General features: G+C 44.4%; 2 protein-coding genes across 2 annotated transcripts; one reads left to right on the top strand and one right to left on the bottom strand.

Annotated features, from left to right (window-relative positions):
- Positions 1–2615: 2615 nt before the first annotated feature.
- Positions 2616–3452, bottom strand: LOC116818297 (olfactory receptor 52R1-like). The gene has a single exon (XM_032769092.2). The coding sequence runs from the start codon at positions 3450–3452 to the stop codon at positions 2616–2618; it is 837 nt and encodes a 278-aa protein (XP_032624983.2).
- Positions 3453–12282: 8830 nt separating this feature from the next.
- Positions 12283–13212, top strand: LOC116818298 (olfactory receptor 52N4-like). Its single transcript, XM_032769093.2, has one exon. The coding sequence runs from the start codon at positions 12283–12285 to the stop codon at positions 13210–13212; it is 930 nt and encodes a 309-aa protein (XP_032624984.2).
- Positions 13213–17243: the final 4031 nt, after the last annotated feature.

The following is a 17243-nucleotide window of genomic DNA, read 5'->3' as shown; positions in this document are numbered from 1 at the left end:
GGAATCAGGTAGAGGGGTTGGATTAAAATGGAAATACTTGTTTTATTCAACTTAAAATAAAAAGTGTTTAAATAAATTTAAAAAATGTGATATACTAAAGTCTAACACATTTGTTAAATAAAAACAAAAAACTTCCTTGGCCAAATCTTTTAATTAAAAATTGTTATTAAAATTTGCATACCACAAGCTGTATGATGCAAAATCTCAACTGCCTGACACACATCCCTTCTCCCAGTCCAGCTAGGGAGTCCATGCTATTCCCCAGGCATCTGGTTGCTCAGAATCTGAAAGTGTAAAAAAAAATTCTCCACACAAAAACCAAAGCTTTGCCAGTCAACGTGCCAGAGGGAAACGTTCCACAGGCAGCACTGTCTCAGAGGTATTAGCAGGAATGCTGTAAACAAGACACAAGATGTAATTCTTCCACTCTACTCCACACTGATTAGGCCTCAAAATCTGCAAGTGTAAAAAACACACAAATGCACAAAATAAAGCTTTGCCAGTCCATGTGTCAGGGGAAACATTCCAGCTAGAACCACCTTGAGGGAAGATGTGTGCTAGCAGCATTGCCTGGGTGGAAGAAGCAGAGTAAGAGGCCCCAGGGGTCATGGTGGCTAGTTCTCTGAAACACATCCACTCAATGGGCAGCAACAGTCGAAAAAGTATACAGAATGTTGGGAATCACTAGGAAAGGGGCAGATCATAAGATAGAAAATATTGTATTGCCTCTATACAAATACATGGTATGCCCACATCTTGAATATTGCGTGCAGATGTGGTTGCCTCATCTCAAAAAGGATATATTGGTATTGGAAAAAGTTAAAAAGGGCAATAAAATGATTAGGGGTATGGAACGGCTTCCGTATGAGGAGAGATTCATAAGACTAGGACTCTTCAGCTTGGAAAAGAGACTACTGGGGTGTGTATGTGTGTGGATATGATAGAGGTCTATAAAATTATAACTGGAGTAGAAAAAGAAAACAAGGAAGTGGTATTTACCCCTTCTCATAACTCAAGAACTGGGGGTTACCAAATGAAATGAATAGGCAACAATTTAAAACAAACAAAGGGAAGTATTTCTTCACACAACACACAGCCAAGCAGTGGAATTCCTTGCCAGAGGATGTTGTGCAGGTCCATCAATAGCCATGGTGGGAAGGGATGGTGTGTGTTTGCCAGCAGCTGGAAATGGGCGACAGTATGGCCCTTCTTATGCTCTTATATTCCCAGAGGTCCAGTTACCAGTAATTAGAAGCGTGGCAAACCAATGAGTTCTACACTCCAGGATACCCCAGATTGTCATAAGAACATAAGAACGGCTTTACCGGGTCAGACCAAAGGTCCATCTAGCCCAGTATCTGTCTACCAACAGTGGCCAATGCCAGGTGCCCCAGAGGGAGTGAAGCTAACAGGCAATGATCAAGTGATCTCTCTCCTGTCATCCATCTCCATTCTCTGATGAACAGAGGCTAGGGACACCATTCTTTACCCTTCAGCTAAGCTACACTGAATTTATCCAGTTCCATTTAAACACTGTATAGTGTCCCAGCCTTCACAACTCCTCAGGTCGGAGTTCCACAAGTGACTGTGCGCTGGTGAAATGAAACTCTTTTATTGTAAACCTGCACCTATTAATTCATTTGGTTGACCCCTATCGTATTATAGGGAATAAGTAAATAACTTTCTTATCCACTTTCCAACATAACTCTTGATTTATTATTTATCATATCCCTTAGTCTCTTCCAAGGCGAAGAGGCCTAGCCTCTTAATCTTCCTCTATGGGTACCTCCCAAACCCTGTATCATTTAGTTGCCCTTTTCTGAACCTTTCTAGTGCTAAATCTCTTTTTGAGGTGGGAGACATATCTGTACACACTAATTTGAGATTGTGCCGTACCATGGGATTTATATAAGGGCAATAATATATTTGCTCAGTTCTATTCCTAATCCCTGTTTCATGATTCCTAAGCATCCGTTTCTTTTTTGACTGCCTCTGCACACTGCGTGGACATCTTCAGAGAACTATCCACGATGACGCCAAGATCTTTTTCCTGACCCGTTGTAGCTAAATTAACCCCCATCATATTGTACGTATAGTTGGGGTTATTTTTTCCAACATGCATTACTTTACATTTATCCACATTAAATTTCATTTGCCCTTTTGTTGCCCAATCTCTTAGTTTTGTGAGATCTTTTTGAAGTTCTTCACAATCTGCTTTGGCCTTAACTATCTGGAGTAGTTTAGTATCATCTGCAAACTTTGCCACCTCACTATTTACACCTTTCTCCAGATCATTTATGAAAAAATTGAATAGAATTGGTCCTAGGACTGATCCTTGGGGAACACCACTAGTTACCCCTCTCCATTCTGAGAATTTACCATTAATTCCTACCCTTTGTTCCCTGTCTTTTAACTAATTCTCATTCCATGAAAGGACCTTCCCTTTTATCCCATGACAGCTTAATTTGTCGTGCTGACACAGCAGAGTAAGGTCAGGAAAGGGTCTAATGTCTCTGACTATTCAATCAGTGATTCACTGAAGAGAACACAACACCACGTCACCAGCCAGTTCTGCACAGAGTTCAGACTGAGAGCCAGAGCACCAGGAGAAAACATTACGTCCTTTTATGAGTAAAGAGCCGGAGCAGCCTGTCCCGGATCTGTTTGGTCCTCACCCCGTAGATGATGGGGTTGAGCATGGGGAACACCAGAAGGTACACGTTAGCAATGAGAACTTGGAAATGCAGGGGCACATTATGGCCAAACCGGTGTGTGAGGAAGGAGAAGAGACCTGGGATGTAAAAGGCTAAGATGACACAGAGGTGGGAGCAGCAGGTCCCCAAATCCTTGAGCTGAGCGTCCTTTATGGGGTGGCTGATGATGACCTTGAGGATCTGGGTATAGGACACAGCAATAAAAATCATATCCAGACCCCTCTCACAGAATACCACAAAGAGACCGTAGTAACTACTGATGCGGGTGTCGGCGCAGGCCAGCTTCGCCACGGCTATATGCTCGCAATGCATGTGGGGGATGATGTTGGTTCTGCAATATGGCCATTGACTCACCAGGAAGGGATAGGGTAGTATGAGGATGCTACCGTGAAACACCACGGCCAGGCCTATCTTGGCAACCATGGAGTTTGTCAGGAGGGTGGAATATCTGAGAGGATTGCAGATGGCCATGTAGCAATCAAAAGCCATGACCACAAAGATCCCAGACTCCATCACTAAAAAGCAGTGAATGAAGTACAGCTGGAAAAGGCAGGCACTGAAATCGATCTCCTTGGAACTGAACCAGTAGATGCTCAGTGTTTTGGGCAGGGTGCGGATAGAGGATGAATCACTAGCAAAGCACTGTGAAAAATGGCCAACTAGCTGGGTGGTTAGAGGGGTGCAGCAGTTTCCTCGGCTCCCAGATTGCACCCTGAGATGAAAATGTGTCACTCTCATACTCTTTGGAACCCAGGTAAAGGCCCCAGGCACTTGTGACACAAGCTTGGAGAAGGGTCTGTATCCCAAATAAAAGAGTCAGATGTAGCAATTGTTTCACTCCTTTTCCACCATGTTGTCACCCAGCAGGGCACAGCTACCTAAAGAACCACCATAGTGAAATGGCCCAGGGCAACAGATTGGTGAAATCCTGAGGCTGTGCTTTCCCACTATGTGGGACAAAATGTGAGAGGAAATCCAGGATATTTGGCTCTGAGAGCAGTGAAGGAATCAAACAATGAGTAGAGAAGTCCCATGGTACTAGTTCTGACACAGGTTAGTGCAACTCTTTTCTGTATGGGTTTCTGAAAGATCAACACACTAATGAAATTCTATGCTTACTTGATGCAGAGAGAAGATGAGCCATTAGAACAACTGGGAGCTGCCAGATATATCTCCACTTTTGACCTCACAAAGGGATACTGGCAAGTAACTTTGATGCCATAATCCTAGGAGAAGAAAGTCTTTTCCACGCTGTCATAAACAGAGAGATAAGGGTAACATAGAATGCCACCTGGGAAGCTGTTCTAAACAATTTTACCTGTAAGGGGCTATGAAACTCAAATAATCTAGTTGGCAACTGACCAAAAGGACCAAAAAGAAAGAAGATACTTTCAAATCTGTGATGGGAGAAGTTTTGTTTGGTCCCTCTCTAGCCAGAGAAAGAGACCAGGCAGGTGAAACATCTCCTGAAAACATATCTGAAATTATCCATTTAGATTTACAAAAATTGTAAGTAAGGGCAAGGAAATACATTAGATTATCTTTTCTTTTAGCTTGTGAATGTTCCCTACATTAAGATGGAATTTTATTCCTGTTTGTTGTGGTGTTTGTTTTTTTTGTTTTGTTTTGTTTTTTGGTAACTTTGAAGCTAAGCCTAGCAGGGAAACCTTTGTGTTTTAAATCTTTTTATTACCCTGTAAAGTACCTTCTATCCTGATTTTGCAGATGTGATTTCTTTTATTTTTTCTTTAAGTAAAGTTCTGCCTTTAAGAACCTGATTAATTTTCAGTGTCCTAGAAATAAAGGGTCTGGTCGGTACTCCAGCCTCCCCAGGAAAGGGGGTGAAGTGGTTTGGGGGAATATTTTGGGGAAATAGAGACTCCAAGTGACACTTTCCCTGAATTTTTGTGTAAATCACTTGGTGGTGGCAGCCACACCGTCCAAGGACAAGGAAAGGAATTGTACCTTGGGGAAGTTTTAACTTAATTTGGTAGAATATAAGCTTACAGAGTCTTTCATGCAGGTTTGTACCCCTGAGTTCAGAATGGGGAGTGAACCATGACACACACTATTTGGCTTGCAGAATTTCAGGATCACATCTTTTGGCCTCCACAAGGCATCAGTGAATTTCAGAGTGTAATGGAATGGATATTACAATTGCCTGTGTGGTATGCAGTGATATGCTGCTAAAATGAATTGAAAATTATTTTTGGTCTTGTATATTGTGGCAGCAGTCTCACACATAATACAGATGACAGTACATTGCACAGAGAAAAGAAAACAGTCCTCAGTTGTTAGGCTGAACAGTCTGCAAGTCTACATTTCTCCTGAGAATCTGACCCCAGGGAATTGGCAAATCTTTTCACTCCCAGGGAGATTCTCCAGCTGAAATTCTCCAGGGTCTATTTTCTGCTCTTTTCTCTTGCTGCTCTTTGGATCCAAGGGAATTGTAAGTAAGTCCTGGCCAATGTGAGAGTCCAAAGGGACTGTTCAGCTGAATCATAAAGGTAGTTGTCTGATGTTGTGAGTCTCAGACATTTGAGATTCATAGGTTGATTCTCAGGACTCTGCCTTCCTGTCACTGTAAGGAGATTTCCTCTCTCTGCTGAGCAGGATTTTGGTGAGTTGCTTGTTTCTGTATTAAAATTAATATTAATGACACGAGAAGGGTTCCAATGTTCAAGTCAAGAACCGTTTGGGCAAGAATTCACCAGCACAGAGATTTGAACTGCTTAATATAGTTAAAAACACAAACTGATTTACCTGGCAAAATGGGAAATACAAATGTTTTGGAAATAGTTATTTGTTTTTCCAATCCTTTCCTTGTCTCTTACCGTGTCCTTCTATCTATCTCAGTAGCTTCCTTTTGGGGTCTGTGTGGTTTTCCCTCTGGTTCACTCAAGTTTACCAATTCAGTAACTTCACTACACTGTAAGGAAATGCAGTCAAAGCCTCTGCAGCGCATATCTGTGTTACCAGAGGGTTCACCACAAGAATGGGTTGCACAGGGGTCAGATTCTGCTCTCACATTCTGCCTTCCATGGCCACTGCAGAGAGCAAAATCAGGGTCCACTTGTTTAGAATCTCTGTCTTTCATATACAGTCTCAAAATGCCACATAAACTGGGGCTTTCCTTCCGACCCAGCGCTCTCTGTAGGAGGAACCAAAGCCGAGATTTTTAAAGCTGGGACTGAAAGTTAAACACTAAGGGTGAATCTGGTCTCAATGGCAAAACTCCCAAAATGTCCAGGAGTTCACCCTAAATCAACACCTAGGGACAGAACTAAATGACCTGATTTACTCCAACCATGAGCCTCCAGTGACTTCAACTGGTGGGGTCCCATGGCCTCTAAGGATGGGTGAGCTCATTTGAACTGAAAAAAAAAATAGAACTGACAGGACAGAAGAGTTGCTGACATTTCAAAATCACAGACTTAGAGATTCAAAATAATTAGGATAACATTTTTTGTGTATGGACAGAGGGGGTTGCTCTCTCTGTGCCCCTGCATCTCCAATTCAGCAGAGAATGAGAAGTAAAAAAATCAGCAATAATATAAGCGTGTCTCTGGCTTAGAGGCAACCATGGAAATATGAGCTGGGGTGTTCCAGAAACGCACAATGTTTGTGTGTGTGTGAGCAGCGGGTCGGCCAGCAGAAAATACGGTATTTAGATCACAGTGGCTTGGAATCCTGAAATGAGGCGATATAGAGAATGCACATCCTGCTTAATGCACAGACCAAAGAAGTGTAAGTGGGCCTCCTAGGGCAGGAGGGTATCTCAGACTGTAACATATTGTGGACCGCTCTGTAGCAGAATGTCTCTGACAGCATCCCTCCTCTCATGAGAAATCTCACTACCGCCTCGTCACACTCTGCACAATTGCCAACACAGAAAAGCAGCCTCAGGAAGGGGTGTCTGGGTCTCTTGGGGGCTGCAATACATTAAAGCTTTGTGTCATTTTAAGGAAGAGTTACTCATGCTGGCTCCTTTTAGTCTCCACGTACACTTTTCCTCATGCTGGGTCTGTCTCTCCCTCTTTCCCTGCACTGTTTGAGCTGCTGTGGGATGTCCTTTCACTTCCCAGAAAGACCGTTCATGTTGACCTACCCCTTTTCCCTGGTGCAGCCAGTCACTGAGTTTAACCTAGTCCAAGGAGATATTGCTGTGAGCTGTCGCTTTGGGATCTGGCATGTGGTTTTAGTGCTGGCTAAGGGATATCACTGATGTTGCAGGCCTGGAAGTTGTGGGGGATGTGGAACCTACATCAAGTGACCAGCAGTGGGGGATATGGGGCAGAGAATGGGATGTACTTGATCAAGCAGGCAGTGCTGACTGTTGAGAGTGTGTGGAGTAGCATGTAATATTGTGATTCATAGAATCATGGAATATAAAGGTTGGAAGAGACCTCAGGAGGCATCTAGTCCAACCCCTGCCCAAAGCAGGACCAACACCTACTGAATCATCCCAGCTAGGGCTTTGTCAAGTTGGGCCTTAAAAACCTCTTAGGATGGAGATTCCACCACCTCCCTAGGTAACCTATTCCAGTGCTTCAACACCCACCTAGTGAAACAATGTTTCCTGATATCCAACCTAGACGTCCCCCACTGCAACTTGAGACCATTGCTTCTTGTTCTGTCATCTGAGAGCAGCCTAGCTCCACCTTCTTTGGAACCCCCCTTCAGGTAGTTGAAGGATCCTATCAAATCTACCCAAACTCTTCTCTTCTGCCGAGGAAATAACCCCAGTCCCCTCAGCCTCTCTTCATAAGTCATGTGCCCCAGCACCCTAATCATTTCCATTGCTCTATGCTGGACTCTCTCCAATTTGTCCACATCCTTCTGTAGTGGGAGGACCAAAACTAGGTGCAATACCCAAGTTGTGGAGTCACCAGTGCCGAAAGGAAGGGGATAATCACTTCCCTCGATCTACTGGCAAGGCTCCTACCAATACAGCCCAGTATGCCATTGGCCTTCCTGGAAACAATGGCACACTGCTGACTCATATCCAGCTTCTCATCCACTGTAAACCCCCGGTCTTTTTCTGCAGAACTGCTGCTTAGCCAGTTGCTCCCCAGCCTGTAGTGGTGCATGGGATTCTTCCTTCCTAAGTGCAGGACTCTGCACTTGTCCTTGTTGAACATCATCAGATTTCTTTTGGCCCAATCCTCTAATTTGTCTAGGTCCCTCTGTGTCCTATCCCTACCCTCCAGTGTATCTATCTCCCCTTCCCCCCCCCCCGCCAGCTTAGTGTCATCTGCGAACTTGATGAGAGTGCAATTCATCCCATCATCCAGATCCTTATTACAGATGTTGAACAAAACCAACACCAGGACCGACCATTGGGGCACTCCGCTTGATACCAGCCTCCTACTGGACATCGAGCCATTAATTGCTACCAATTGAACCCAACAATCTAGCCAGCTTTCTATCCACCTTGTAGTCCATTCATCCAACAGCTAGTTATAATAGCTGGCAACCATTAGGAGAAATTGGACACTTCACGAACCCAGTAGCCTGAACTTTTTAAACTGTCTTTCCTTATAAGTCTTGAGGCAGTTAAAGCTGGTCCTAGGCTGGTTTTTGCAAAACAAATTGCAGAAGTGCAGGGTATGCTAACCACCAGTCAAATGCGAGCAACCAAAGCCTGTGTGTAAGTGTGTATAAAAAATTCTTGGTTTTTGTATGGAGTAAAGTTTTTTTATATTTAAATACAAAACTCTCCTTTCTTCTGCAAAATAAAGCAAACTTTCCTTATCCCTGTTTGGCTGTCATTAGCTCTCAGTTAGGCAAACCCAACATTTCGGTAACACACTTTTTAAACTTACTGGCAAGAATACTGTGGGAGACCATATGAAAATATTTACTAAAGTCAAGATATATCACATCCACTTTTTCCCCTCATCCGTAGTGCCAGTTATCTCATTATAGAAGGCAATCAGGTTGGTCAGGCATGACTTGCAGTTGGTGAATCCATGTTGACTGTTCCTGATCACCTTCCTCTCCTCCAAGTACTTCAAAATGGATTCCTTGAGGACCTGCTCCATGAATTGTTAGGGACTGAAGTGAGGCTGACTGGTCTGTAGTTCCTCAGGTTCTCTTTCTTCCCTTTTATAAATATGGGCACCATATTTGCCTTATGCCAATCATCCAGGACCTCCTCCAGTTGCCACATATTTTCAAAGTTAATAGCCAATGGCTCTGCAATCACATCAGCCAACTCCCTCAGCACCCGTGGATGCATTACGTCTGGATCCAGGAACTTGTGCATGTCCAGCTTTTCTAAATAGTCCTTAACCTGTTCTTTCACCACTGAGGACTGCTCACCTCCTCCCCATGCTGTGTTGCCGAGTGCAGCAGTGTGGGACCTGACCTTGTCTGTGAAGACGGAGCTAAAATAAGCATTGAGTACTTCAGCTTTTTCCACATCATCTGTCACTATGTTGCCTCCCCCATTCAGTAAGGGTGCCACATTTTCCCTGACTTTCTTGTTGCTAAAATACCTGTAGAAACCCTTCTTGCTACATTTCACATCTCTTGCTAGCTGCAACTCCAACTGTGTATTGGCCTTCCTGATTACACCCCTGCATGCTCTAGTAATATTTCTTACTCCTCTCTAGTTATCTGTCCAAATTTCCACTTCTTCTAATCTTCCTTTTTGAGTTTAAGTTCCCTGAAGATTTCACTGTTAATCTGAGCTCGTAGCCTCCAGTATTTGTGAGTACACAGCCAGCACTCGGACCTTTCCTGGCCCCCAGTGTGTTTGGGAGGTCTCAGGGGCCCCTTGCCCTGGCAAGCCACAGAATTGCAGCGTGGGTGTCACAGCCTTTACTCAATTTTATCTGAAGTTATCAACACTGACTATGTTTCTGTATTTCAAACATTGTTAGACCTGGATACAGCCCACTAGGCAACATTCTTTCAGTCTAGTTAGCTATTTGGGGAGGGCCAATTCAGGACAATGAGTCATTAGGGAAGAGAGTAGGCCTCAGGAAAAGCTTATCTCCACCTTGTGAGCCTTCCTGGGAATGCTCCAGACAGTCATGAAGTAATGCAGGTTTTGTATTTACAAGTGCATGTGACCTGGCCACATATCTCTGGATTCCATTCTGGGATGTCTCTACTTTTATCACAAACTGGTCAGAGAACCAAAGTTTGAAACAAAGGGTTTCTGATATTTGTTAAAGTTATATAAGGCAGGGGGTGACACCATTGGTGGTTCTTCAATCCCCAAACAAGAGGACTTCTAGAAACACCTAAGGAAAAAAGACTGAACTGGACCCAGGCTAAAGGAATTTCTAACCCCTGTATGCAAACCTGAAAAACCAAAGCTGAGTTAAGTAACTTATTTTATGATTTAATGCAAACCAAGTATGTCTTTATGTGAAGAATCTGGTTGGAAAAATCTCAGCTTGGTCATGAGAATGTGCATTCTCCTCTCCATGTTGAGAGAAGAGTGAACTGGGTAAAAAATTCATACTGGAAGGAGTTTGCAACAGGGCAGGAGAGTACAAGTTGGAGGTTATAGGTAAGGGAGCTGGCAGTTATTTTGGCTACATCCTCTCTATTATTGGTTCATGCAATGGCTGGTTGGACAGCCTGCATGTAATCGCCCTTTGGTGTGTCCCTGCCTGTGTGACTACTGGTGGAGGCACAGGACCAGGAGTGGGTCTGCAGCTTGTCCCAGTAGCACAATGAGAGAGGGAGCCCAGGCTGGTGAGTCAGTGGGTTCAGTGGTTCTCCACTTCTAGGTGTCACACTGGAGAGAACCCAACACAATTTACTTCTCAGTTGCTTAAATATCCCACCATTCTGTGACCCCATGTCAGAACTCTCCATCCTCATCCTAGACTGTCCTGATTCCAACATCTTGCTGGTCGTCAGTATCTCCTCCACGCTCCCCAGTCATCCGTGGCCCCCACAATCTCCTAGCTGCCCCACGCTCCACAAAGCTCTTCTTTTGCAGGATGTGAGGTGACTGCCATCACACCTGCTCCCTTGTCTTACCAGTAAGATATCTCACACATGATTGGCAAATGCCAAGACACCAGCATAAGCTTCTCTTGCTACAACCATACACACTGCATGGTGCTTCCAGGGCTGCTACACCGGAAGAACTCAGAAATCAAGGACTATGCACAGTATATAATGAGAGCAAGTAATTCTGGGACTTGTGAGGGCCTAGATGAATACAGCTGCCACCTGCAGTAGCCAATGCTAGCAGCCTGAAACAGTGGACCACTGGGAAACAAACTTTAAACCTGAGATGCTCTGGGATCATTTTTAGCCATCTCTATTCGTCATTAGTGGCCGCTGTTGTACATTCATTCCTCAGTATTGAGATTTTCTGGGGTCAAATCAATATTTTTATATCATCTCCAAATTTCATTAATATTCAGACATAAGCAGGGTAAGTAGCTGAATTGCTGGCACATATCTCTGTTTACACATGTCAGGTAACATCTCTTGTGTCAGACAAAGCTGGGTGCCTACAAGAAAGTGTCTCACCAAAAGAAACAAGGGAATTAACAGAGGTGCAGGCCTGTACTCTTAAATACCAAGAAACTTTTGCCCTTCATGCCCATTCTGTTGAGCATAAAGTCATAGCCCAGCATGATAATGTCTCTTTCCAAGGGAGAAACTTGGTTCCTTTCCAACATAGGAAATGCATCGTGTATCAGACCTGTCTAGATGCTGTAGAAGAAGGTGCAAGAAACCCACCCATAGATGTGTGACTTGACCATGATGAGGGGGTCACCCTAATGAATAACACTGAGAGATTGGCTTGAGCCCTGAAATATGTGGACATATGGATTTTCCAAAATATTTATTTAGCTGTAACTATTATGAGTAGATAATCTCACTTTCCATATAAATGTCCAAACCTTCCTATTTCTTGCTTACCTCATGGACTGAACTACTTTTCTACCAGTCAGTATTTTCTAGATTTTCTCATGTCCTGTGCTATTCATCTCCTTTCTAAGGTAACAATCCCACTTTTTTCAGTCACTCTGTGCATGACATTTTCACCAGATCATTGATCATTCTCATTGCCCTTGCATGAACCCATCTAGATCTGAAATATTTTGTGGGAGAAGGGTGCCCAGTACTACACAGAGGGGTCCAGAGGAGGGTGAAACATTGACAGGCTATTTTCATGGCATTGTATTTCCTGTAGGATTCCCCATCCCATTCCTTCTGGAACCCAAAGTTTTACTCAGTTTCTCTTCATACTTGCACTGTGAGCAGAGTTTCGTAGATCTATGTATCATGACACCCAGATCCTTGTTCTGAGACCATACAGTTAATTAGAACATTGATTTGTGTTTGAGGAGTTCATGTTTTTCCCTGCAATGGAAACACACTTGAAGTTATTGATATCAAATTTCATCTGCCGTCATGCTGCCCATTCTCTAACTTGATTGGCTTTCTAGATATGTAATAACTATAAAAATATTTAATATTCTATTTCCTATAAAGCATGTTACCCACTTCTCCATGCTTCTTTCCCTTCACAGGCACCTTGAGAATTTCTGAGCCCTTTCAACCCACCGAACAACTCATCGCAGGTATGAACCTCACCCCCTCTGACCCTTCAACTTTCATCCTAACGGGCATCTCTGGCCTGGAATCTGCCCATGAATGGATTTCTATCCCTTTCTGTATATGCTACATTATCGGCCTGCTGGGAAATTTCATGCTTCTGTTTATTGTAGGGAAAGAGCCAACACTGCACAAGCCAATGTACCTGCTGCTCTGCATGCTGGCGCTCACAGACATTGGCACGTCTACCTCTGTTGTTACAAAGGCACTATGTATATTTTGGTTCAATCTGAAAGACATTACTGTGGGTGGCTGCCTCACCCAGATGTTCTTCCTTTACATGAGTTCTATTATGCAGTCAGCCATCCTTGTAATAATGGCCTTTGATCGCTATGTTGCCATATGTAGCCCTCTGAGATACACCACCATCCTCACCAATGGACGAATAGCTAAGCTAGTGCTACTGGGTTTTTTAAGAGCTGTTCTCTTCTCTCTGCCCATGCCTCTGCTCCTGAGCAGGCTGCCTTTCTGTGCCAACCGCATTATCCCCACCACATTCTGTGAGCACGTAGCTGTAGCGAAGATGTCGTGTGGGGACATCACAGACAACAAGACGTATGGCTTGGTGACAATTTTTCTAGTCACCGGGTCAGACCTGATGCTCATTGCCCTATCCTATGGTCTAATCATCAGGGCCATCCTCAGAATCTCCTCTAAGAAAGCCCACCAAAAAGCCATCAACACTTGTACAGCCCACATATCTGTCATGCTGATGTATTATACTCCCGGCCTCTTCTCCAACCTGACGCACCGCTTCGGTCAGGGCATTGCTCCCTACATTCACATCATCTTGAGCAACCTCTATCTTCTTCTTCCTCCCATGCTCAACCCTATCATTTATGGGGTCAAAAGCAAAGAGCTTCGTGACAAAGTGGGCAAATACACCTGCAGAAGTTAATTGCTGGGGGGCAACTGCCTTGAAACCTGTGTAACAAGAGGGGAAAGGAGATCTCCTTGTTACTCAAGGGTGCTCTGTCCTAGTTTGGCTGAGCTCAGCAATGTGCAAGTTCACTCTGAGAAGTTCTACACACCTAAGTCTTATCGCTCTATCATCAACCACTGCTCTCTCCATTGCTGAGTTCCCTCTCTCTGACCATCACATGAACTTTTCCTTTCTAACCCATCAGACCCCAACCCCACGTACCCAGTCACTCGGCTTTTCAATAACTCCGAGAATACTCGAAGATATAGCAACTTTCTGATGCTAGGTGGCTTTTCTATTTATGTGGACAAACTCCTGCTGGGGCTTGTAGCTTTTTTTTTTTTATTTTAGACCAAATCTGTACTGGGTATGTAATGAAAGCTTTAATTTGTTATTTAATGTATAGAACAATGTGTTCGTTAAAAAAACAACACCACCCTTCGAAGAAATGGATTGGGCTACTTTTGGGTTAGTTTTTATGCGATTTGGGATTATTAATGTAGTAGAATTCTGGCAAACCTGAGTAGCACTTAAATGTGAGCTGAAGGCAGAACAGCAACAGCGAGAAAGACAAGGGCCAGAAAAACAGCCCAGGAGGCAGAGCCGGGCTGGAACTAGTGAAGCAGCACTGAGCCAGAAGAGTAAGATCTGTGCTAGAATCAGAGCAGCAGTGATGAGGCAGAGCTGGGGAACTGCAGCTGGAGCAGACCAGAACCAGAACAGACCAGCTGCGCCAATGGGGAGCCAGGGCTAAGCTACATCAGGGAGCTTCAGGGACAGAGCCAGAATAGCAGATGCCCGCCATGCCCCAGTTTATAGCAGAACAAAATGAGTAGCTGGGAGAAGTCACCAGACAAGAGGACCTTGAAATCTAGACTCAGAAAGTGAAATGTGAATTTGATGAAAGGGCAGATGCTGGGCAGAAGGGTCCTGCCACCAAGAGCCTGAGGGCATATGGCCACTGCCAGAGGAAGTGTCTGACCTGTGGTATCACTGCAGTGCAGACACAGACCCGGCAGGAGGTCTGGGACATGTGAGGAAATGACAGTGAACTTTCCTTACATCCCAGAGACAGGGGTTTGTGATGTCCCTGTGCCCACACAGTGAGTTTTCTTGTTTCCACCATCCTTTCCCATTTTTTCCTTATTTTTCTTATAGTTGTTAATTAAATGATATTTGGTTAGAATTTAAAGTAGTGATCAGTGGATCAGGGAAGCGTCCAGTGTCAATACAGTACCCTGGAGCAGGGACACCCTAGGCCCTATCTTTAGGACTCTGCCACCCAGGAAAGTGGAAGGGTAAAGGATTCTGGGTAAAGGGACTGGGAGTGGGGACTCAAACCCTTTCTGTAGACATTTCCCCTAGGGTACAGCAGAAGCCAGGGAAGTTCCCCACCATTGTTCTCCACTTCCAGTACGAATGTGAGACAAACTGCTGGGTGGGATTTTAGTGATCTTTAACGAGATGTGCAACTTGTAAAATCTTCATTTGAATGAAAAAATCTGAAATGTGTAAGTTTGGGGAGTGCTCTTTCTGCCTAAGGTGAATTTAACATCACTTACATCCCAACGACTGGTATCCTTTAAAACCATTTTCCTGTATTATTTTAGGATGGAGTTCAAGCAGTAACCTGGCATTGGTTATTTGCCCTTTTGAACATTATAAGAAATGAAATCTGGGTCAAGGAATTGACTGCAGTGTGATCATCACCAACCAGTATGAATCACTCCTTTCTTACAGGCTATGTCTACTCTGACACTTTCAGTGTTAAAACATTTGTGGCTATCGGGGTGTAAAAAAAACCAAAAAACCTGAGTGACAAAAGTTTTAGCACTAAATTGCGCCACTGTAGACGGAAAAAGGTTCCACTCCTCATTCCGGGTGGTTTTCCTATAAGGTGAGCTGTGTAGACATAAACTCCAATTTCAGTTTTTAGACACAGCTGAGGCACCCATAGAAATATATCTCTGAGCACAAATCCCATTGAAACTTATATGCCTTTAGCATTAAAAAAATTAAGGAAAATTTTAGTTTTCTTTTTCTCGTTGTGGTTCAAAGAAAGATTCTGCAAAGATTCTTTCAAAACTGTTCCAATGCAAAGACACAGACCTATGCAAAGCAGCAGGAATACTTCCCAAAGCCACTGAACTTGTAGCTACATTTCAAACTGAGTACAAAGAAGCCAAACATTCAGGCAATAAATTAGAAGAATAATGGAGCAGACAAATCAAGTCTGAAGAGAAGTGCATGAGAAAGGCAAAAAGTCCGGGAAGCAGCTTGTTTTATGGCAGGCGAGGGAGGACAGCTGACTATGCTGGGCTTCACTGATTCCCTTTATTTGCTGTTTGGATTACCAAAGCATGGGAGAGCCTTTGGACTGAGCTAGCCCTATAGGTTAACTGAAGCACCTGTAGTCAATTAAGGCCCTGTTAGTAACCTAATAAATCCCCCTGTTTCAGGCAGTCAGGAGAGAAGGCGGAAGGAGAGAGGACTGAATCTTGGAGGTGTTCTGTGAACGTGGAAGATGAGAAAACTAGAGTAAGGGAGACCTTGCCCCAGCAGGGGAGGGAGACTCCCTACCCTAGCATTTAAGGCCTGAAGGTATCCTACCCAAGGGGGAAGAGGGTAAGACCCCGCAGGAGTTGAGAGGGGATGAGACTCAGAGTAAGGAGCAAACCCAACCCCCTCCCGTTTCCCTCCTTTACCATCTTCCTGGGCTACTAGTGGGGCCCTTGGTGCCCCATGAGCAGCAGCAAAGGGTGGCATCTTAGCCCCCCTGCCAAGAAAAGTGCAGGACCCACCATACTACATCAAGCCATCTTTTCACATGGCCCAAAAAGAAAGGAGAAATATCTTGTTACATGCAGCCACCAGAAGGTGACTTGGAGATGATTAGACATCCTTCACACTGCCTTACCCCAGATGGAGGCTGTGGTAGGTTCAGTGACAGAGACCCCCATGGGATTGTCACCTGACGTGCTGAAATTACCACTGAGCCCATTATCCATGCCAGCCTTGTCCCCCAGAACCCTGTCTATTGAGCTAGACACAGTAACCTTGCAGGTAAGCAAAACTATTTGCAGGCTTTTGTTCAGGTACATAGGAGCCATCATGTTCCTAAATAATCATTAAGGGTCCTTACTTAGCATAATTACAATAATATCTTAGATTTATATTTCCTATTCCTAAGTTTAAATATAAGAATGATACATGTGTAAGCAGAGTCAGGAAGAGCTCTACCCTGGTATCTGGTGGTGAATTGTGGTGTGTTGTGGAAAAGAACTTCAGGGGCTGATCTCGTTTGCATAGGCACACCCACTCCGCCTGGCATGAGTCCACAGCTGCCCAAATGGTCACTCTGGCTGCTGTGGGATCCCCAATTTCTCAGTTATTGGGGCAGGAAGAATAAAGTGTTGTCCTTGATTCACATAATCAGGGTAATGGAACTGTTTTATGACAGAGGGATGCACCATCAACTAAGTAGCACTCGATAGACAAGGGACATGGGTTCCAAAATCCAGTGAATTGAGGGAGGTTGGAGACAGGTATGTGTACTTGATGGTATGGGTCCCTTCTGAGGGCCTGAAACACCAATTGCAGTTCCTCCTTCTCCTCCTCCTCTCCCCATTGTAGAATATGTGAGCTAATTTTGATTCTATGAGGAGTCTAGTTACAGTCTGCTTAGCTGAATTCATTTTGGGCCAATGGTGCACCAGCATTGAGGTTCCCCGACTACAAGCTGAAGTAACCAAAGAGATGATATTGCTGAATGCTTGGGGTGGAGCGGTGGGGGTAAAGATATATTGCTGGCAGAGCAGAACAGTTTGTGGGATGTGGAGTGGAGCAGAGCATGTTCATGGGATGGCTGGAGCAGCTCACAGGAATGCTGATGGAGTGGAGCGGCTGGGGAAGTGGCTCGCGGTGAAGACTGCAGAAGAACCCCACGGAGAGGTAGGGCAGTCGGCCTCAGACCACGTAAGGTGCTCCTTAACATCCCTGTGCCCCTG

Source organism: Chelonoidis abingdonii, chromosome 1 (genome assembly GCF_003597395.2).
Source record: "Chelonoidis abingdonii isolate Lonesome George chromosome 1, CheloAbing_2.0, whole genome shotgun sequence".
NCBI lineage: Eukaryota > Metazoa > Chordata > Testudines > Testudinidae > Chelonoidis > Chelonoidis abingdonii.
The sequence above is the reverse complement of the archived record's forward strand: the minus strand, read 5'-3'. Positions and strand labels throughout refer to the sequence as shown.

Bases quoted from the DNA above. Each gene is read 5' to 3' on its own strand.
- LOC116818297 (XM_032769092.2), bottom strand. From the start codon at position 3,452: ATGAGAGTGACACATTTTCATCTCAGGGTGCAATCTGGGAGCCGAGGA.
- LOC116818298 (XM_032769093.2), top strand. From the start codon at position 12,283: ATGAACCTCACCCCCTCTGACCCTTCAACTTTCATCCTAACGGGCATC.